Here is a 24,579-nt window from a genome sequence, read left to right as displayed (position 1 = left end):
ACCAGAGTCTAGCCTCCCAAACATCTCAGATGCCCAGGTGAGAGCTGCTCTCTCTAAAGCAAAAAACACAGCATCAATGGGACCGGACGGTGTCCCCGGCTGTGTGCTACACGAACTCAATGAGGAACTAAACCCACACATAAGGCTGCTGTTTAATCTTAGCCTTACTACAGGATACGTACCCAAAGAATGGCGTACGGCAACTGTGGTCCCACTCCACAAAGGCGGTGCTTCTACGGACCCTGGAAATTACCACCCCATAAGCTTGTCGAGCCTTGTCTGCAAAGCTATGGAGAGGATCATAATGGAACTCATAAAGAAAGACATTGGGGACCTACAGACACTGGATCCTACCCAATTTGGTTTTGTCAAGGGCAGATCCTGCCTCTTGAACTTGGTCGACTTTTTCGAAACAGTCACTAAGGCCATTGATGAGGGTAAGGCAGTTCACACAGCCTACCTTGACCTAGCAAAAGCGTTCGACACAATACCCCACTCGGGCATCATAGAAAAGCTCACCAGATTAGATGTAAACCCATATGTCACAAGATGAGTTGCAAACTGGCTCAAGGACAGAACACACAGGGTTAGAGTTGCTGGTGCCATGTCAGACTCTAAGGCGGTCACGAGCGGTGTCCCACAGGGCTCAGTCCTGGGCCCCCTCTTGTTCGGCATTTATTTTTCTGAAGTGCAGGCAAACATAGGGGGATTGTGGCTGACAAAATTTGCAGATGACTGCAAACTGGGCACCATAATTGACACTCCATCAGACACAGACATCCTCCAGAAAGGTCTCATAGAAATGGATAACTGGTGCCAGAGCCATGGCCTTAAGCTAAATGCCAAAAATGTATAGTCATACCCTTTGGGAAAAACAAGGTAACCCCTAATTACCACATAGGTGGTAATCCATTAAACACGGAAGAAGTTATCAGGGACCTGGGGACCCAAGTTGACAGTAACCTCTCTTTTGACACTCACATTGCCAAAGTGGTTAGGAAGACCTTCTACATTGCCCACCTGATCATGAAGGGATTCACATCCAGATCAAGAGAGGTCATTGTACCCCTGTACTCTTCACTTATCAGACCAATGATTGAGTACAACGCCCCATTTGGAATGTACCTTACCCGACACCTGCAGCAGTTGGAAAGACCCCAAAAGTTCCTCACCAAAAGGATAAAGGGGCTCAAACATATGTCATACGATGCCCGACTGAAGAAACTCCAGCTCTATTCAGTTGCATACCATCTGCTCAGAGGTGATCTGTGCCTGACATACAAGGCCATGTCCAACCTGGAATTAATGGACATGCTCCACCTCAAAAAATCCAAATCCACCAGAGCCACGAGAGCAAGAGACTTAAACCTCAACACGGATATAAATAGGATGTGCTGGAGGGACAGATTCATCACCCAGAGACTCCCTACACTATGGAACAGAATCCCAGTCCATGTGAGGCAGAGCCCCTCACTGACTCTGTTCAAGAGAAATCTTGACGAGTGGATGGGAGATCGTAGGTTTACCCCGGGAATCATCTCTGTATCACTGCTGGACAGAGGCACAGCAAACTAATGGGTATAGTATTCTCATCCTAAGGGGTGGTGAAAGCCACACACACTCTGGCTAGGCTTATAAATGCCCTAGGGCAGATAGCCTAGTATGAACCTATGAACCTATTACTGGCTTCTTCCAAGTTTTATGTGGTAAGTCGTTGAGAGCTATGGTGAGAAGTGAGAACTGAATTCTGTATTGCACCATTATTGGCTTTGTCCAGGTGTTTTGTGCTAAGAAGCTGAGAGCTATGGTGAGAAGTGAGAACTGAATTCACTAAATGTTAGCCATTTAAGTTTCAGTCTGATCTTTCAGGAAACTGCTGATTTGGCATAGTGGTATGTTGCTCTGACTGTAGTACACTGGGTTCAATACTTGGCAGTGAAATGCATGGTGGTAACACAACATTTTATTCTAGCAACTTTCCAAAATTATACAAGCAATGTTTAAAATGTATCCCTGGTTTTTGGCCTTTTGTCCCCGCTATGCAAGATGCCTATGGCTTACATTACTATCATTCTATTTATATATGTATATATATATATATATATATATATATATATATATATATATATATATATATATATATATATATATATCTACAGTGTGTGTGTGTGTGTGTGTATGTGTGTGTAAGTAGACTTTTATGATGGAAATGTTCTGAATCGGGCAGTTTTGTCATTATTGGTTCATGCATTTTGTTTCATTGCCTACTGGAAAAATGTTCAAATAATAAATTTAAAATGCGCTCTAACTTAAGTCTAACAAGTGTGCTGTATTATAAAAGGAATATAATTTAATAAAGTCCGGAAGGTGTATCAAAGAATGCATGCATGTTTCTTGTTTTGTGTGCAAGGGGCCTATGATTTGAAAACAGTCCAAAGGTCATCTTTATCCACCACTGGCCAGATGCATTTTCTTTGGATGTGGTGTGGGTTTCAATGCTGTTTCAATGAATATGAGTTTCAAGGGAAGAGAAGTCTTAATGCCAAGTCTATTTTCATTGTGAGACAGTATTGCTTTGTTTAGCAGATATCTGTGTTTGTGCATTGTGCTATAAAATGTAAAAATAAAATCCAAATAATCATTGTAGAAGTAAAGCAGTATGCATGCACACATTAGTGTTTATGGTAAATGGGACAAAATAGACGGGTAATGGGGCATTGGAATGGCTGTAGGGGGACTCTGGTGCTGTAGTTTGACTGTCTGTTCTTCAATTTGTGTTTGAAAGTCAGTATCCCACAATTCTGTTGGAGTGGGTGGGGTTGCATAATTAGGTATGCAAATTTATGTTAATCAGCATACAGATTTGTACCTATTTTTCATGGGCCTTGTCCATATTTTTGATGTTTCCAGGTTGAGAGGTATGATTAGATTGTGTAGATGTTGGCCTTTTGGGCTTTTGACTTGAGACATTGTGCCTCTTGGATGTATGCTTCCTGGTGGGTGCTGCCACTATTGTGTTTTCTGAGGTGGCTGAAGGCTCTTGTTTCTTACATTATATTTAATAAGTCTTTGTGGCTTAGCTCAGTTACTTTTTAAGAGCCTCAGCATGTATATGTTTATGGGTTTGATATGGGCTGTGTGTGATTGGTTTAGTATGGTGTATTGTGGTACAAACAACCTGTTTTTTGTTTGTGAATGAGAATGAAAAGATAAAGTAAACAAGCTCTACCCTAGGGAGTATGTTTGCATTCAAGGAAGAAAGGCAGCTGGAAGTGACTTCCAATGAATGAGTAATTTCTTATCATACTGAGCCAAGTTACTATAACAAGAAATTTGCTCCGAGGAAAGTGTTATTAGTATTTGAACCAGTACTTTGAAGTAGGCAATTTGTCGTTTTTAACTGAACAGAATTAAAAAATTGTTTTTATTTAAAGAAGGACCTGGGATACATATGTAGTGCTTGCATACCAGCAACTACAACAAAGGGGATATATAATACCCGCCAAATGGACCATCTTGGAGCTAGCTACCACATGGAGGGAGTAGCTTTATTGTGGCTTTTCATTTTTGTTTTTTGTTTGTAGTGGCTTTGTATGAGAACTTTACTTCCCATAACATTATATAAGTACATTTCTCACACACTGCATCAGTCTTATGAAGCTGTAAGTGGCTGTCAGTGAACATCATATGATTACCATATTGTCTTGGAATGCTCATTTTAGACAAGCTAGCTACAGAGACAGGTGGAAGTGCAAATCCATGGTTCCAGCTGCTTATAGTGTAGCTAAAGGGGTAACAGCACCTATGAGGTTTGGACTAGATTTGCTACAGTCCTATCTGTCTAAAAAAAATATTCTCAGTTCACACATGAAAAATACACACTTCTTACTGAAAAAGACCCTCTTTGTACAACTAATACTACTGCTTCTTATCTCATTCCACTCAGGAAGCTCTGAAAGTTTGTACTGTAGCTTCCAATGGGCAGGGCCTAAGCTTTTTGACAGTAACAAATCATGTCTTCAAATTTCAAACAAATGTACATATTTCTGGAACCATAGGGGTTACTAAATAAATAGCAAATACGTCAGCACAAACTATTTCTAGAGTTTTAGTAGCATTTAGGTTCTAGGTCTTAAACTGGATTTTATATGACACAGTAACCCTTAAGTTTGCAATATTTTGTAAACAACTTACAGGATCTAGGCAACTATGAGGCTAAGCAGTTCTGTCTGTGCTTGTTGGTTGCCAAGATATTCAGAAAAACATGACACTGATGACAATGTAAATGCATATTGTATGGACAATTATTTTTATCTTAACCTGCACTAGACAGAAGTCAAATATCAATACAGTTGTGCATGCCTTTGTGTAAGATTTAAGATGAAATATTTTAATACTTTGTATGTAGCATGATCTTAGAATTATTATTACAAATATGAGCAAGCAATATTTTACAACAAAAGGTAGGACATAACTGCAGAAACACCCGGAAGCGTTACCCGACTGTAATGAGATAACTCTGTTTATATGGTTAGAACTGGAAGATGGAGTTAATGAAGATTCCTAAAGTTCCTAAGAGAAGATTTGAAAATAAAAGTGCGTACATCTGTTGAATGCCATGCTATGTGGCACTGTGTGAAATGCTGGCCCTTATGGATAAGCTGAGATGCTAATTTGATAGAATCAATAAGAAAGCAGACATCCAGTAATGTCTATCCCTTAGAAATAGCAGCAAATTCATCCCTGCCACAGAATATCACTATGCTCTCAGCATGTTTGCATTCTAACCAGACATAGTCATAATGTTGTCCAAAGAAGTGGCTATATTCTAAAATTCACAGTGATATACTGAAAATGTACATCCCTATATATAGGTGGCTAAGCTTCTGGTGTCATTCTAAGGGGATCCAGTATTTGTCTGCCTGGGACGACATGATCGACAGACCACGATGTTTTGCCAGAGATGGCTTGCACCTGTTGCCCTTGGGATTCTGGATACTGGCTAAGACTCTTGCCACCCCTATAGTGTCTTTTTAGGCAAGGTTCAAATGACAAATTCACCACCGTAACAGGTACAAGCAAGCAAAATCTGAGGGTAATGCTACTCAATGCTAGAAGTCTAAACCTCAAAATGCACTCACGTGAGGCACTTCTTAAAATGGAGAACATCGACATCTGTGCAGTGACAGAGACCTGGCTCAAAGCTCCAGAGAGCACCCCTGCATTACCAGGCTATAATTCATACCACACCTTTCTGCCACCTAACCCAGAATGAAGCAATAAAGGTGGAGGCGTGTCCATATTCATTAAGGATATCCACACCTCCAGGCTAGTTGAACAGCATAATGCATCCGAGATTATCCAAGTGCAACTAACTCTGGGCAAGACCGTAATCCAAATTGTAGCTTGCTACAGACCCACCCCACCATGCCCCAGGATTTCCACTCCTCATTTCATGACACACTGGAAAGTATTAGGGTACAACCTAACACCCTAATAATAGGCAATTTCAACTACCCCACCATTAACTGGGAAAACCACTCATGTACCAACTCTTTTGCTCAACATTTTCTGGAATTCATAAATTCCAATGCCTTGGATCAACTTATTCACACCCCTACCAGGGGCAGTAATATCCTAGACCTGGTCATTACCAACATGAGCAACCGGTGTTCCACACCAGAGGTCAATTCCTCGTTGGTTAGATCCGACCACAAGCTAATAACCCTAGACATCCACATCCCGCCCCCATCCCCAATTAGGGAAACCACTGTAAAAAACATCTCCAAAGCCAACTTTACACTTCTTAAGACAGAAGTGGCAAACTTCATGACACCCATGCAGACAGACAATAGAGTTACGACTGCTGAATCCTACACAAATGTACTTTATAAGCACTTACACAAGTGCATGGATCATGCTATCCCTAATAGAACCAAGATGATATACTCCAAAAAAAGGAAGCTGATCTGGTGGTCTTCTGCCATAAACAAACTCTACAACAGGAGAAAGAAACTGTTGCAAACTGTTGCAAAAAAGAGTAAAATCCCATGACTGGAGGAACGTCCTGGTCAACCTCAGTAAGAAGCTGAGATCCCTCATAAAATCCTCCAAAGCTAGTTACGAAAACAAAATTGTCACTGACTCTAAAGACAACCACAAAGCATTCTATAGCTATGCCAAAAATCTCAATGGCAACACTCAGATCTGCTCTGAGTTACAGCACAATGGCACTAAATATACAGAACCAACTGATATTGCCAACATCCTGGCAGATAAGGTTCAGTGCTAACTTTACCCCCCTCTCACCCCCTAGAGGGCCCATCTCTATACCGGAAGAATGCAAAGTTCCTGTAATCACGGCTGCACATGTAAAAAACACACTCTCCAAAGCCAAGAACACAGCATCCATGGGACCTGACAATATCCCGGGCTGCATTCTACACGAGCTACAGAATGAACTGGCACCCTACCTAAGTACCATGTTCAGTCATAGCCTCACCTCAGGCTTTGTGCCCATTGAATGGCGCACTGTGACGGTTATCCCACTCCACAAAGGGGGAGCCAAGAAAGACCCCGGGAACTACCGCCCCATTAGCCTGATGAGTCTAGTCTGCAAGGCCATGGAACGTATCATCATGGAACTCATAAACAAAGACACTGGTAATCTCCAAACTCTGGTCCCTAACCAGTTCAGATTTGTAAAAGGCAGATCATGTCTCCTAAACCTGATTGACTTCTTTGAAGCAGTCACCAAAGCCATAGATGAGGGTAAGGTGGTTCACACAGCTTATCTAGATCTCGCCAAAGCTTTTGACACCATCCCCCACTCTGGAATTATAGATAGTCTCACTAAACTAGGTATAAATCCCTATGTCACAAGATAGGTTGCCAACTGGCTCATGGACAGAACCCACACTGTGAAAGTAGCAGACTCCAAATCTGACTTCAGACTAGTGATAACTGGAGTACCACAGGGATCAGTCCTGGGTCCTCTCCTGTTTGGTATCTACTTTTCTGAAGTACAGGCTAACAGAGAAGGTCTTTGGTTAACAAAGTTTGCAGATGACTGCAAACTAGGAGCCATAATCGAAACTCCTAAAGTTGTGGACATACTACAAAAGGGCCTCATTGAGACAGATGCCTGGTGACAAAGCCATGGCCTCAAGCTCAATGCCAAAAAGTGTATTGTCATCCCCTTTGGTAAAAACTCTATACCCATGAACTACCACATAGCTGGTAGTCTAGTTAATGCTAAAAATGTGATAAGAGACATTGGGACACAGGTGGACAGCAGTCTCTCCTTTGATAATCACATCGCCACAGTGGTCAGGAAATCCTTCTACATGGCTCACCTCATCACAAAAGGTTTCTCATCCAGAAAAAAAAAAGGTCATTGTTCCCCTCTACTCATCACTCATTAGACCCATTATAGAGTACAACACTCCTTTTGGTATGTACCTCACAAGACATCTACACCAACTGGAATGGCCACAGAAATACCTCACAAAGAGGATTACTGGCCTCAAACATATGCCCTACGCAGACCATCTCAAAAAACTCCAGCTCTACTCCATCGCATATCGCCTACTCAGAGGCGATCTCTGCCTAACATACAAAGCTATGTCAAACCCAGAGCTGTTAGACATGCTCCACTTAAAGAAATCCCAATCCCTCTGAGCTACACGCTCTAGGGACCAAAACCTTATCACCACAATAAACAGAACATACTGGAGGGATAGATTCCTGTCCCAGAGACTTCTCATACTCTGGAACAGACTACCTATCTATATCAAACAAAGCTCCTCATTAGCACTCTTCAAGAAAAATCTTGATGATTGGATGGGAGATAAGGAAATTAACCCCGGGGATCACTTCTGTGGCTCTGCTCGACAGGGGTACAGGAAAATAATTTTCTTGGGTGGCGAAAGCCAGGGTACATTTTTGGCTAGGCTTATATAGGCACTAGGGCCAATAGCCTAGTACCCTCCTATGAACCTATCCTATGAACCTATGAACCTAAGAAATATTCATATGGAATAATGCAAACTTAAAGTCTTGATGGCTATTAGTTGTAAGCTTGATGACATATCATAGAAACATTGGATGCTGAGCTCTAACAGAAAAGCAGAGTTTGACCTGATTTATATACCGCTATATAGGACTGCAAGCTGAGAGTGAGGGAGGAAGTGTCAAATGTTATTTATGAAATACTTGCAGATTTTTATTACAGCTAGGAGCTTTGACTATGTAAAACTAAACTGGTCTTGTCCCCTGCAGTCTCAGAAAGCAGCCATCTCCTGCAAGCTCATTGACTGGCACTTAAGGCAACCAATAAGGACTTACAAAAAGGAGGTATTTAGCTACTGTTAATCATTCTGAAGCTAGGTGATTGTCCATTATTGGTCTATTAGTTAGCTAATTGTTGTGAATTATGTGAAAGAAAGCAATGATGTCAAACGTACAGTATATTATTATGTTTATTATTGACACAACTGCAATATCTATTTTATTTTATCCTGTTTCATTACATGTTTTGGCAGTGTAGGTCCTAATAAACTTTTTGTCGTTTTTTTTCTACAAGATCAGGTCATATCAAACAGACTTATGAAATTAGTATAATGTTTCTTTTCTATTGCATGCTATCATACTGCTTTGTTTTTTAAATGTTTATAAAAATTATACTTCACATATATTGTTATATATCATATAACCTAAGCAGCATTACATAAATTATTCAATTCCTGCCCTTTTTTTAAACAAGAAACATCTTTATTAAAACATCACTTATGACATAAGCAATCATACATTTATATAAATGAAAACAAGAACGCAGCAGCCTGTACAAATAAAATAACCACAATGTATATATATATTAAAGTCAGACAGTTCAACCTCCGTGCAGGAACGCAGCAGCCTGTACAAATAAAATAACCACGATGTCACAGATTCAAGCAGTAGAATAAAAAACAATAGCTCCAACTCGAAATGTAAACTCATACAGTCTGAGGAAGCCCTTTTCAAGGTGAAAGCGCTTACTGAAGTGAATAAAGAACGTTCCTGAGTTTACATTTCGAGTTGGAGCTATTGTTTTTTATTCTACTGCTTGAATCTGTGACATCGTGGTTATTTTATTTGTACAGGCTGCTGCGTTCCTGCACGGAGGTTGAACTGTCTGACTTTAATATATATATACATCGTGGTTATTTTATTTGTACAGGCTGCTGCATTCCTGCACGGAGGTTGAACTGTCTGACTTTAACGTAATTTGTTAGCAGGAACGCTCTCTCGAGTGGGACGTCAACGCTTACAAATAAATGAAAACAAACCACACCGACACAATCCTTATTGCAAGCATTTTACATCACAAACCATACTGACACATTCCCAGATGCAAACATTATACATCACTTATAATCTGCCCAATCATTTTCAGACAAACATTACATAGCTCATTTAAGTCCTGCCTTCTTTAAACCTCATTACTCTCTTACATTTATTGTTGCCACAATTCTCATTTTCCTATGTAGTTTGCTCCTACCCTTTTCTAAAGATCTCAATTCCAGGTGTTTTATCTCTGTTACTATGTTCACTATGTCTAGTACCGTATTTTTAGTCAGCTCAATATGTGATCTTTGCTGAAGTATGATGTGCTCATGTTAACTTTAATTATTCCCAGTGTTGTATTGTGTTTGCCACTTTAATCAAAATTTTCATTTAACGGCATTGCATAAAACAAGTGGTGGCATAGAGAGCCATTGGAAGGTGGGAAGGTGTAGGTTTGGACTCTATTTTAATGCATTTAAGTCATGCTATCCCTGGTGTCTAGTTTTCCCTGCACCTTTGACCTGTGTCTTTATTTTGCTTTTTCTAAGTGCCTTTCAGGCATGATATGCAGAGTATCCTTAATGTCTAATGTCCCCCTCACCCATATTTAAGTGTTATTATGGCCCAATGTGAAAGATTATTCCCTGGTGGTTAGTGCATCCACTGACCCATGTTTTAGTACCATTAAGGCACTATCTGAAACAGTAACTTCTGGTGGCTTGTGTTTCCTCGACCTTTCCGACCCTAAGTGCCATTAAGGTATGATATTAAAAAGTTATTCTTGGTTCACAGGTTCATAGGTGTATACTAGACTAATGGCCACTTGAGTCCTTATAAGCCTAGCCATGCAACCCAAATGCAGCACACAAATTTGGTTTATATTTTATTTATGGGGGGTAATTTATTGACTGCCTCTGTCCATCAGAGATGTAGAAGCCAAACCAGGGGTGGTGTCTAGTGTTCCCTGATGTTAAGTTGTGGGATTTGCTCATTAGTCTACAGAATGTGCTAGTATGACAAGTCCAAACACCCCTTCCACACACACACACACACACACACACACACACACACACACACACACACACACACACAGAGTCATATATATATATATATATATATATATATATATATATATATATATATATATATATATATATATATATACACATACATACACACATGCACACATGCACACACTCCCTAACATTGCTATACCAGTAAACTTCCCAGCACTTACCTCTACAGTGATGAGCGAGCATGAGCTTTTGGCCGTGTTCATTAACTCAAGCGACTAGAAGTGGCCATGTTAATTTATGTAGCCAAGATATCCTCTAAATCTGCTGGCTGCATAAATGCATTACTATAGGCAGTTCTGGGGAAGAGCATGTGGCTAATTAACATATGTCCCTCCTCTGGAATGCCTCATTAGCATTTACTATGGTTACTGAGACTGCTCACAGTGATGCTCTGCATTTTCATGCTAAAGCACTGTGGTAGAGCTGTCTCTAAATATAGAAAGGTTACTGCAAGGTATGTATTGCATGTACACCTTGTGGTAACCTTTCTTAATTCAGCCCATACGTTTCCAAAAAGAATAACAAAGAGTGACTCAATGTATAACTTTGTAAACCCTGGTTAATGGCACTACCAAATTGTCCTGTGGCAGAAGATGTTCAGTAAAGATTATTTTTAGCTGAACCTTGACCATAATATATATGAATATGTTACATATTTATTTCAAAAGGAATCATTACGCCTGTGAAGTGTACTACATTTAAAGTGCTGGCAAGATCCATCCTTCTAGTAAACTAATTACAGAGCTCTATAAAGGAGAGTTCTACTAATGCAGTAAAGCTGTCCAGCTGTAAATAAATAAAATGCTATGTAATGCACATTAAAGACAAACTGTTTTAAAATGATAAATTATATATCATAAACAAGGTAACCTAAGTTTATCAGGGAGGCCCCTGTACCTCTAATTAATGGAGCTACACCACCCATTCCGATAAACCTTTACCTTTATAAGCAAATTGAAGCTGCCCACCCTGATAAAAGAAAATGTTTAGCTTCACAACCTAAGCAAGCCCTACAAAAAGAGCCTGCGTTTGTGACTTTCCTATTTTGTAAATGCTTGTAGCGTAACCATGTACATTTTTATACTTTGTATTAATGTGTCTTTTTCAATTTTTTTATGTACTGTATGTTTGGACCCAAGCCATGACTGAAAAGGGTCAGTAAATTATTTCATTCACCTGGGTATCAAATTGCAAAAAGATATACCATCAAAAATGATCCAGCACTCACATAAATGTAATGAGGGTAATAATATTTTACAAAACACACAGGCTTCCTACCTCTCAGCAAACCCACGGTTTTGCCCTTTGGCTTTTTCATCATTCTGAGACTTGCCTTCCAGAGTTAAATATGGGTAAAACCCAATCTAGTATGACATAAAAAGATAAAGACTAAATGATGTCTAGAAACACATGTACCTTAAACAATAAATGAATAATAGTATTTAAATGGCTGTGGTTAAAAATATGAATATCTAAACAATGTATTTCATATCTACATAACTGAGGTTCCTATTAAAAAATTCTGACTTTAATGCCATGGTTCCTTACGGTGGTCAAAAACAGAAGATACTAAAGGTTTAAACAACATCCCTAAATTAATAATCCAAGTGTTTTCTTTCTTGTCCAACACTGTATGTCCTATTTGTATAGATTTGATTCTGTTAATCCTTATTATCCTAATACAAGAGATGTCACCTTCTGGATGCACCCTAATGTTTAAAAAAATGGTTCTAACTCTTACACATCTAATATTACTGAGGTGCAGTATTGAACTCTTGTTTCCATGGCAGGGATGTTTGGCCCACATAAAATGATCCACATGTAAATATTGCCATGTAGACAATCCAGTCACTATTACATGTAATCAGACTTCTGACTTCAAAAGTTGTATGGGTGTTTAGAGTGGTAACATTTTTAATTTTATAAATCTAGTCACAATAGACACATCTACCAAAGAATGAACAGTCTGTAATAATGTCACTGAGATGACATGTATTCCTGGGGACACTGTAATTGGAAAAGTGTGGATCCAATGTCTTCCCTGTTCAATAACCAAAAGTACAGCTACTACCCACAATGTTAAAAAATATTAGTAAATTATAGATGCCAATGTTTCTGAATAGATGTCTTGATTAAAAAATATTCCCTGAAGAAGGGCTCCTAGCCTAATGAAACTTACATGGGCAAAAAAAGATAAATAAAAACATTAATAAAATAAAATAAATACTGGTGCTATAGGTAGAGATTACCTTAATATGAGGTTTTTGCCTGCTATTAGCTGTTTTTTTGGTGAACTAATGACCCAGTTATGGAGATATTATTGGCTACTGTTTTTACCCAAGTAATACAACTAGTACTGTATCCCACTTTGTGACATTGTTTCTCCACACGTTTAACTTCCTGACTAAATTCATGTTCATTACTAAGTATCCTTCTAGCCCTAAGAAATTTGGCTTAGACATGTTCTCTTTGGTGTGTCTTAGATGGCAACTGTTTGCAGAAAGCAGGGAATTGGATGGAAAGATTACAATATATTGTAGTGCATTTAATACTGCCATCAATTAATTTTGTAGCATTAACATCCAGAAGTCCATCATAAATAAATAAATCATATATGGCAGTAAAGCTAATCACAAATTCACTACTGGTTAAATAAACCAAAATAAGTTTAACACATCCAAATTCTATGTGCAGTTAAGCCAGATGTCAAGCAAAAATGATGCTGCATCCTGTAGTCCTTAAATAAATTAATTTTACTTTATAGTATACACTGCTCCTCCAAGCAGTCCATGGATGTATCAGCATATGTATGGGTGAATGAGACACCTATGGCAGTGCCAATAATCTGCAAAAACATTTTTCAACAAAGTACAGTACATTCTTTTTAAGAACATATTCTAGCAGTGTTTTCAGAAACTCATTAAATCCCACAGAATACAGACCTAATAACATTAAATAATACCTAACTGCTCTGATACCTTCTTTGTGGGGAATGCTGGTGTATAAAGATTTTGACATCCACAGTGCACATATAATCTGAGTTGCCCTGCTAAAACATGTTCATGTGTCTTACAGATATTTTCCTTATTAACCAAGAAAGAAAACTGATTCAAATGGACCATTTCCAAGTTTCAGTTTAGGGTTAAAACAACTCGAGTAAAAATCATAGGAGTAATTTACTATGCCTCCAGTTGGAGTGCAAATATTAAGCAGAAAACATCACAGATATAGTTAGATGAAGAAACACAATACAGGTGGTTTAGTTATACAGAAGAGGTAACAGTAAAGGTGGAAGATCAAACTATAGGTGGGGGATGTAGAGAGAGAAAAGAGTGGGCTATAGTGGACTCGGGTGGAAATAACTAGAAACTTATTTAGAAATTTTAGAAAAAAAATAAGTAGGGTGTATGTGGTATAAGGCCACATGCTTTTATAAATATGATGTATTTTTAATAATTTTACATTGTTGTGAATTAGGGAAGCACAGTGATATAGTGATTAGCTTTGCTACCACATTATGCTTGATTAAACATTTTAATTCCTAGCCAGGATGCCATTTTTGTAATCTGGTATTATCAATTTAACTGCATGGTTCTCTGATTCCCTCCCTCATTTGAAAGGCATACTGTACGGGAAGTGGTAATACTCCATATTGCCCATTTGTGTCTGTAATTGTTGATACGAGTTGTGCAATAGATTGGCATCCTAAACAATAACTGCTTCTCTGATTTATGCCTATTGAGAGCTGAGTCTGGCTCTGATATCCCCATAATCCTGATGATGGAAATGTGTGTATTAGAAAAATAGGTTTTTGTATATCAGTTTTATTCTCTTTCTGATGGTTTCATTTAATGCTTTCTTGGTTACATTTTCAAATTTTCAAAACAGAAGCCTGCAGAAATTATTCTTTTTTAAATGTTAAGCTCATCCGCATGTATGCATATAGTGGTCAGTACAGGAATATACACAAATTTATCAGAAGCACCTACACACTCATGCACCAACACACACACACACACACACACACACACACACACACACACACACACACACACACACACACACACACACAGTTATGAAATATTTGACATATATAAATATGTATAAGCATCTGTAAAATATACATAACACACATTTGTTTTGTAAAGATTTACAATCCATTTTAGAAAAATATATCACAAGTTATATTTAAATATCTGTAGTATGAGAAGAAAAGTTATTTTTTTTAAGTTTGTGTTTCCTACCTTCCATTCATAATCAAGCTGCTTCATTGCTCGATACACTTCAGCCATGATGTCATAAGGCTTGCTTTGACTGCGGATTCCCAGATGCCACTTTGCCTTTTTCACAGATAGAGGTTTTGGTCTAGTTGTGTTAAGGGCATCTAAAGGGCAACGTGCCTTGGGGCTGTCTGCAACCAGTGGTGGCATGCGTTCAGGGTGTGGTTTTACACCTGGTGGAATGTGCATGCTTTCATCCATAAATGAGCTGGTTGGAGGACTAGATGCCAAATAGAATTCACTAGCTTGGTTCATAATCCTTCGATTGTCTATGATTAGGTGGTATGCAACAGCAAGCTGGTCTTGAGGGTCTCCACTATAAAGGCTGTTCATGACTTCTGACTCTGTGCACTCAAACTTCTCACATACTTCCCTTACTGCTTCATCATCTATCACGTTAGCATCATATGCAGGGTCTTCAGGAAACAAGTACGTTGGCAAATCTTGTTTAAACCACTCATGCTCTCTGTATAAGAAATAAAGTAAGTTTAACATCGGCTTTTGACCTGCTTCATGATATTTTAATTCAAAATCTACTTAAAACTAAGCAAGACAATCTTTTCAGTTTTTCATGCTTACTGTTATGATGTTTTCAAAATCATTACTTCCTAGCTGGTCTGTTGTCATTGTGTTTATGTGCACACTTGGTAACCCAAGGTCATTTCTTACCTCAGGCACTCAACAGCCAGTGAATAGAGGGACGAATGGCTATACAGTTGTCTGCATTCATCAGTGGGTGGTGTGTAAAGAATCAGTTTTTAGTGATTCTTATCAGAGGTTGACAATTACATTCCTGAAGTATGTGTTTTGTTAGGAATAGCAGATGGTGCATATGGCAGGAAGACCATCAGGGTGGTGTTGGAGGAGGAATGCATTAATGTGCCCTACATAGTTATATTTCCCAAACTACTGTAGTTCGAATCAGGGAAATAAGTACACATACCAAAAAAAAAAACGTTTCCTCTAGATGTGCAGTGCACATTCTAAGAAAAAAGTGGGTGACCATATTTTCAGGTGAACAGTTTCTTACACCAGTTTATTTAGTGCAGGTGCAGTGATACATACTGTTTATGGTACAACACATTAACTCAGTCACGCTGATTTGAAATTTAGCTTGGGTATCTTCTACCTCATATCAGCATGGTAGCATGAATGTCATGTAAATCATTCATTCATTTCTCATACCCACCTTTATCCTACAGATGGTCACTGAAGAACTGGATAGAATTCAGGCATTCAGGGGGTAGAAGACAGAGAATCAGTCCTAAATGGGATTTGCATACATATTTAAATTACTCACATCACACACACCAAAGGAGAGATTATAAGAATATCAGTTCACCTGCTTTTGAAAACCTATGCAGGTATAGAAGGGATTCCACAAATAAGGTACTGTAGCTAGGCATCAGACATAAGAAACAAGCACTGTAAGGCAGCAATATTAATGTACAACTGTACAATAATTAAGATAAATCAGTATCAACACATATTAGCACACGATGAGGAAAGAGTATACCATGACTCTGAAGCACTTGCAAACTATGTGTTGGCATGTGGCTTATGAAAAATTCAGGACAAGAAAATGCTTAAGGTCAAAAGATAAACAGAAGTCTTTAATTTAAAATAATAGCTAAAATGTTTATATTTTAAAAACTAAGGCATATAGCAATCTTTCTGCACAGATACACTAAGAGTTACTAAATCCTGTAAAATGGCATTTGCATCTCTTGGCCCATACTTCAGGTTGAGAGTTTAATCTAACTTTCAGGCAAAATTTACCAACAACTTAATAAGTCTTAACTGCTGACTGGACTGTCAAAATGAGTTTGGAAAGCTTACATAATTGAGAGTAAAGATGTACATAGCACAGGTATAATCACATTTGCTCAACATATTTTACATGTTTTTTTGCATTCCACTTCTACAGCTATGAGTATTTAAATAAGTTTAGGTCAGTGAACAGTAAGACTGTATCACATTTATGGCCCTGATGTACTAAGCTGAATTTGATTTGAAGTAACCACTTTTTGTGATAAAAATAACTGGATAGATTATATAGATTTCTTAAAAATAGGGTGGGGTGCTGCAGAAGATCTGAGAATTGAATTGCTCTTAAAATGGAGGTAAGGATGGAGAGAGAGATGGAGGCTGAGAAAAGAACCACTATTTACATTTATAGCAGTGGTGTAACCACCTCAAAACAGTACAGGTGTTGCAACAGATCAATAAAAAAACTAATGCTTTTTATGGTATAAGACTATAATTCCAGAGTAAAAGTGGGATTTTAGATAAATTGCTCTTTTGCAAACCTAAGTTATAAAATAAATTAGTTATACCTGAAATCACCTGATTTAACAATGCTTTTCTTATTTTGGAGAATATGTACTGGGAAATCCTTGCACAATACACCCAATGGAAACAGTATAATGCAAAAAGCCAGGCTATGGCAGTGAAGGTCTATGAGGCAGAAGATTTGGTACATATGCATAAAACAACATGTCTCAAACTCCTCTGAAATTTCAATACAAAACTATCATGCATAACATCCAAATGCACCTCGTTCTGCTTGTCTGCCACTGGGAATGCCAGTGAAGCAAAATCAGTGAAGCAAAATGTTGAATTTGACACCAGTACCATTTATTTGCTTCAAGAAGCACAGCTGTAGCTGTGCAATGTTGCAACTGATTTTATGTACATATGCGTGTGTGTGTGTGTGTGTGTGTGTGTGTGTGTGTGTGTGTGTTTATATCTATATGTGTGTGCATATATATATATATATATATATATATATATATCTACATCTATCTGTATCTATATCTATATACTTCTTTGGTGACGTACTTAGGAATTTTACTTGTGAAGTAACGTCAGCTCAGAAAACCAGTATTCCAGGTCATTACCTTATTTTGCATTTTAAGCAGAAGTTGAGCAAAGCACCCCCAATAGAAACAAGGTTGGAAGCAAATCTCAGAGTGTGGCACTAAAAGCCTATGAATGAGTGAATCTGGTACTTAAGTGTAGAAGGCCATAACTCAGGCTCCTATGAGATTTCATTCTGAAAATTTCTAGCAGTAGCAATAAAGTTCACCTAAGTCTAAAATTCTACCCTTAGGCTTTTCAATGCAGCAAAATGCTGAATTTGACTCCATTACATCAATGCACTCTTTGCATGTTGCTTATCTTGACCTGGCCAAGACTTTTGACACTATATCCTGTGCTGATATTATTGAAAAATTAGACAAAATTAATATAACCGCCACGTTGTCTGCAGGATAGCAAACTAGCTATCCAAAAGATACCAGTTAATGAACATAAAATTGTTAAGAAGTAGGGTATTGCGGAGATCAGTGCTAGACCTTCACCTGTTTGACATTTATTTTGCAGATATCCATTTCAACATCTCTGAAGTGTGGTTGAACAAGTTTGCTAACGACTGCACTCTGGGCACTGTTATCCACTCATCTATGCAAACTAACTGCTCCAAAATGGGCTGGAATATGCACAATATGGGCATACCAAGTCTACTGAAAATGGTCTCAAGTTAAATGCAAAAAGTACAGCACAGTAGTGTTCAGCAAAAAGGACTTCCCACCTCTTATGTCATCAGTAATACTCCTCTTCAAACAAACATGGTCATAAGAGACCTGGGCACTTTCTCATGTTTCATTGGTTCATAGGAGGTTACTAGGCTAATGGCTTAAGAGCTCTCCCAAACCTAGTCAAAATAATATAATTTTACTCAATATATGGCCCCTTGGGGCAAGAGGGTGGCATGAGTTTGTGCCTAAGCCTTCAGTATCTTATATACTGACCCTGTCCATAAGGGACATAGGAGCTACCCTAGGTGTGAAATTGTGATTCCCCATCCATTGGGCCATAGGTTCATAGGCTGGTACTAGACTATCGGCCCTAGGGGCTATGCAAGCCTAGCCATAACAATTCCCTGGATATTTCTTCCCACAATATTTACTTCTCCAGGCCCCTGTCTAGCAGGGCAACTGACATGATCCCTGGGGTGAATTTCCTGTCTCCCACCCATTCATCAAGGTTCCTTTTGAAGAGGGCCAAAGAGGCGCTCTGCTTGACATGTATGGGCAGTCTTTTCCAGAGTCTGGGAAGTCTCTGGGTCAGGAACCTATCCATCCAACATGTTTTCTTCATTGTGATGAGAAGGTTTAGATCCCTAAAGCATGTGGCTCTGACGGACTGGGATTTCTTTAAGTGTAACATGTCCAACAGCTCTGGGTTTGACATGGCCTTGAATGTTAAGCAGAGATCACCTCTGAGTAGACGATATGCGACCGAGTACAGCTAGAGTTTTTTTAGATGGTCAGCATAGGGCATCTGCTTTAGGCCTGTGATTCTTTTAGTGAGGTATTTCTGCGACCTTTCCAGTTGTTGCAGATGTCGTGTGAGGTACATACCAAATGGGGCATTGTATTCTATAATGGGTCTAATGAGGGATGAGTACGGTGGGACAATGACCTCCTTTTTTTCTGTATAAAAAGCCCTTAGTGATGAGGTGTGCCATATAGAAGGCTTTCCTGACTGTTGTGGCGATGTGGTTATCGAAGGTGAGATTGTTGTCCACCTGTGTTCCTAAGTATCTTATCACACTTTCAGTGTTTAGTGTACTGCCACCTATGTGGTAATTCATGGGTACATTTTTTTTCCCAAAGGGGATAACTATACATTTTTGGCATTGAGCTTGAGCCCATGGCGCTGGCACCAAGCATCTGTTTCTGTAAGGCCGTTTTGTAGAATATCCACATCATTTGGGGATTCAATAATGGCTCCCAGTTTGCAGTCATCTGCGAACTTTGTTAGCCAGAGTCCCTTAGTGTTGACCTGTACTTCAGAGAAGTAGATGCCAAACAAGAGCGGTCCCAGGACTGAACCCTGAGGTACTCCACTTGTCACTTGTCTGGAGCTGGATTTGGAGTCGGCTGCTTTTACAGTCTATGCTCTGTCAGTACGCGAGTTGGCAACCCATTGAGTGACGTAGGGATTAATGCCCAGCATAGTTTATCTATGATTACAGAGTGGAGGATGGTGTCAAAGGCCTTGGCGAGGTCCAGATAGGCTGTGTGGACTGCCTTACCCTCGTCCACAGTTCTAATCCACAGCTCTGGAGACTAATTCGAAGAAGTCAATCAGGTTCAGGAGACAAGATCGGCCCTTCTTGAACCCAAACTGGGTGGGGTCTAGTGTTTGAAGGTTGCCAATGTCTTTATTTATAAGTTCCATGATAATACTTTTCATGGCCTAGCAGATCAGGCTTGTCAGACTGATGGGGCAGTAGTTCCCAGGATCCAAGGTGGATTCCTCCTTGTGGAGTGGGATAACTGTAGCTGTGCACTACTCAGTGGGCATGAAGCCTGAGGTGAGGCTATGATTAAACATGACACTTAGGTGAGGTGCCAGTTCATTTTGTAGTTCATGTAGAACACAGCCCAGGATGTCATCTGGTCCCATGGATGCTGTATTCTTAGCTTTGGAGAGAGCGGCTTTTACCTGTGTACACGGATTGCAGGAATAGTGCAAGAGCTGCTGCACACAGTATGACAGACAAGCGATCCAGGCACAAGCTCCCGGACGTGCACGAGCGCTCCCTACACTATTCCTGCATGGATACCACTGCTATATGCTAATTACCTCATTTGCTGGTGAAAACCATGCAAATGAGGTGAATTAGTGATCCAGGAAGCAGGCAGGCATCTCTACAGGAATAGTGTAACCTGCAGAAATGTATTCGGTTACTAACCGAATACATTTCTACAAATTACAAAACGGAGGCATGAGAGCTCCAAAAAAAGCATGTATTCAATGTAGTAGGCATGCCAATGGCAAAATATATGGCCATTGGCATGAGAAATAGTTGCAAAATTATAAAAAATAACTTTTATTTTTTTTGGCTGATTTTGGCTGTTTAAGCATAGGGCAGCGGTGCGCAAACGGGATTGGCCCAAAAATAAGAAAAAAAGTTGGAAATAAGCTTTTAAAGCCAAAATGAGCATTTTGCCATAATAGTCAATAGCATACATAAGACAACAATACCAGAGGATAGTGGTTGCTAAGGGGGAAGGCTCAATGTGAGTGTGGTAACTATGAATTAGCATTCTGTTTTATGCAAATGAGAGGACTGATACTGAATCACAGATTTCCTCTCAGTGTTAGCTTGCACCCAACTGTATAGGTGCAGCAAAACCATTGTATAAGAGATAGATGACCTGATAAGGGGGAGTGTCATGCATGCTGTAAGCTTACTGGAGATCTGTGGCCAGTGTTTGCCCTTAGCTAAGCACAGCTAAGGAAGGGGGTGTGTCTGAGGCTGCCTAGCAGTGTTTACATTGTGTAAATGGGTGTGCAAACAAAATAAAAAAACAGGAAATGGCAGCTCTGTTCACATCTGAACACTGGGTAGGCATGCTGCACCTTGGGGCATAAATGGGAAGGCAATGGGAAGGGAAAACAGCAGTAGGAAGGCAATCAAGGAAAACTAGCATAACTGGCAGGTGAAGTGTATCAGAATCAGCCAATTAGACATGGAACAACCTAGCACACAACTATAAACTATGCAAACACGTTCCAGTCTAGTTTTTCCCACAACCTCTACACCACCGGTGTACATAGATGGGGAAATTTTACCTGACAAAACTAACAAAATGTTAGGGGCTGCTGTTGCTCTCATACATCAATATGTGCAAGAGGCTGAGGATGGTGAGGATATGAATGCTGCTGACCAACCCACAGTGAGGAGAAGGAGAAGAGTGTACAGACCCAGGGTAACCTACCAGGGGCTACATGAGCTGGAGATAGTGGAGCACTACCGGGTGGACAGGAGCATTCTACAGCAAATTGTTGAGCTTTGCTAGCTACACCTCACACACAGAACCAACAGAGGGGGAACCCATCCCAGTGGATACCAAGGTATGTGTAGGCTTAAGAATACTAGCCACAGGTACCTTCCAAAGGGCAAATGGGGATATCATGGGGATCTCATAGCCATCAGCATCCAGGATACTCCACCAGTTTCTGGATGCCATGTCAGCACATGAAGCTGAGCACATATATTTCCTCAACACAAATGCAGCATTGACTCGCAATATGCATCTCTTCCACCAAATAGCAGAATACCCTGAGGTAGTGGGTGCTATAGACGGCACACACATACACATCAAAGCACTACCCGGTGAGCGGGGTAAGGTCTACATAATCCACAAGGTCTTCACCTCCATCAACTGCCAGGTCATGTGCGATGCCCAGGGCATTATCTTGAATGTGTGTGCTGGCAGCCCTGGAAGCTATCATGACTCCCACATCTGGCATATGACACAGCTGTACTAGTCATTTGCCAATGGTGACATCCGATATGGCCACCTAGTGGGGGATGCTGGTTAAGCACTGGAGCCGTGGCTGATGACACCCATCAGAAATGCAGTCACACCCGAACAAGAACTCCATAATGAGGCACATGCACAAACCAGAATCATAATAGAGCATGTGTCTGGGATGCTCAAGTCACGGTTCCACTGCCTGGACATATCTGGTGAAGTCTTGTAGTACTCTCCAGCTATATGTACACAAATGTTCATAGTATGTGCCATATATGTAAAATATATATGTATAAACTTGTTCTTGTTCTAGGGTTAATAGCACATATATTTGTTGATATACGATTTATTGTTTATTCTTGTTTTAGTTTTTATTCTTTGCGTTATTATTTTTTGTGTTTGCTTTTGTATATATAGTATTTCTATAGTCAGAGTTTTCATTTTTATTTTTACTTTGGTTAAATAATGTTTATTTTATTTTATTTATAAATGCAGTATACACTCTAGTGAGTTGAATGGATTGTTTTGGGTTGGGCTTTATGCCAGAATTAATACTTGATTATATCACCTTGATTGGCTTAAGTAGCTTGCTTTAATTTATCTATTAACTCATTAATTAGATGATGTATAAGCATATATATAAGCCTTTGTTGGATTATCAGTGTTAAAACCTGAAGAAGTGTGTTGGATACACGTGAAAGCACTTGTTTTATACAAATAAATAGTTTTATACTTTTTTATTACATCGTGGTGGTCTCGATTCACTGTCTTTTTGTGGATATAGTTTTGTTTCTTCAGTTTGGAGACCTTTGGATGGTGGCATTCCTCGTTTTGATAATATTTATTCTTGTTTTGCTTTTGGATTATTGCTGCCTACACACGATGGAAACCCCAGTGGTGGAACTTGATTACAACTCTGGAACAAGGAGTCCTAATAGGAAATGGAATAATATTTTACAGCAACAAGCCAATCCGTTGCTAAACATGGACTTATATCAACCTAACATGTCTAACAAAACAGGTACTGTAGAGAATCTCAGTGAATTCTATGACACTTTACGAGCACTTGAAAATGATTTGTATAAGCTCCATAGATTAATTTGGCAAAGGAGACATATGGAAGCAAGCTTTCATTTCCATATAGTATTACGAGGCATGCGGGTTTTATGTATGCCGACGTATGGGGATAGCCACTCCGAGTTGCTGAAGAAATGGCAACAATTAAACCTGGATTTGTGTAATCAATACATGAAACTTCTCATAGACTATTTTCTACCCACTGAAAATGAACTTACTAACAAAGTAGAGACTCTGCATAGAGATCTATGTAATCGATACAAGGGTGAAATCTATGAGAAGAAAATGGATATTATGTATACGCAGGTCATGTCGTATAGCGAAAAATTACAACAGATAAAGTCTAAAAATCTGCAAAGAGACTATAGAGATTTCTTGTCTGGCCAGGTTTTTGTATGGCCGAAAGTTAATCATCAAGCTAATGAATATTCACAAGATAATTCCAGCAAGGCTGATGGTGAGCTACAGGTCTCTGAAATGGCCCCTTTAAATCGTATAAGAATGGCTGTACAAGATAATTTGAATATAATTAGCACAGAAATTATATCATCAGGCGGAAACATGATGAGTGACGCCATGTCAGTAACTGAAACTCCACCGCCTAACCAACAAGCTTTAGAAGAGCAACTTTCCTTTAATAAAAATGGTGCCAGACCGAAAATGATACCGGGGAAAGATGCCAATGGTTTTTTGCCGTTTCCAATACAATACCGCATCAAGCCATAAGCGAGATCCAGCAGTCGAGGAAGACGGAAAAGGAAATTTTCAGGCGAGACCATGGAGGTACAGAGAAGGAACAGGAATTGAACAAACTTGTTTTCAATCTTTCGAGCCGTGTGTTGAACTCTAGTGAAGTGACCTTACTGAATAGAGGTCTCTTGTTTACTCCTGCACAGAGCAGCAACCTCACTGAGGTATTGACTGATTTACGGCTTTTTGCATGAAATTTATCTTTAAAGTTACTGTTTAAAGATGTAAATGGAACAGCTCTAGCGAGTTGCTTTAAGCATAAAAGTACTTTTACACCTGTTTTCCCCCCTAATATAGAATGCTTTGTTCAAGTATGTGAATGGGACTTTTATAAGTATTTTTCAGGTGCTATTTTTAAGAATCTATATTATAATCTAGATGTGAATGAATGGCGTTCACTTCATAACCTTTCCAATGATAATAGCCTAATTATCCAACCAGCTGATAAAGGGGGAGGCATTGTGCTACTGAACTCCTCTATGTATGATGAGATGATGACCAATATGCTAAGTGACACAAATGTATATCGTTTAATTGAGCATAATGCTCTTGTTGGTGTAGTAAGAAATGTTCATGATTTTCTATATGATCTTTTGATGTGTAGACAAATTACTAAAGAATTTTATGAATATTTATTAGTGGAGTTTCCCTTAGTACCCTTAATCAAAGGCCTTCCTAAGGTACATAAGGACACTCCCCCCCCCCCCATCCGACCCATAGTGTCAGGAGCTGGGT

The 24,579-nt window shown here is 39.3% G+C and overlaps 1 protein-coding gene across 1 annotated transcript in view; it reads right to left on the bottom strand.

Moving 5' to 3' along the window:
- Positions 1 to 24,579, bottom strand: part of PRKAA2 (protein kinase AMP-activated catalytic subunit alpha 2) — a 715,862-nt gene that overhangs the window by 94,280 nt on the left and 597,003 nt on the right. The window contains exon 7 of the mRNA XM_044085510.1: positions 14,648 to 15,149. Within this exon, the coding sequence (XP_043941445.1) occupies positions 14,648 to 15,149 (502 nt within the window). The remainder of the gene's footprint in view (positions 1 to 14,647; positions 15,150 to 24,579) is intronic.

The sequence above is a fragment of the Protopterus annectens genome, chromosome 10.part0 (assembly GCF_019279795.1).
Source record: "Protopterus annectens isolate FY-2018-M chromosome 10.part0, PAN1.0, whole genome shotgun sequence".
NCBI lineage: Eukaryota > Metazoa > Chordata > Ceratodontiformes > Protopteridae > Protopterus > Protopterus annectens.
The sequence above is the reverse complement of the archived record's forward strand: the minus strand, read 5'-3'. Positions and strand labels throughout refer to the sequence as shown.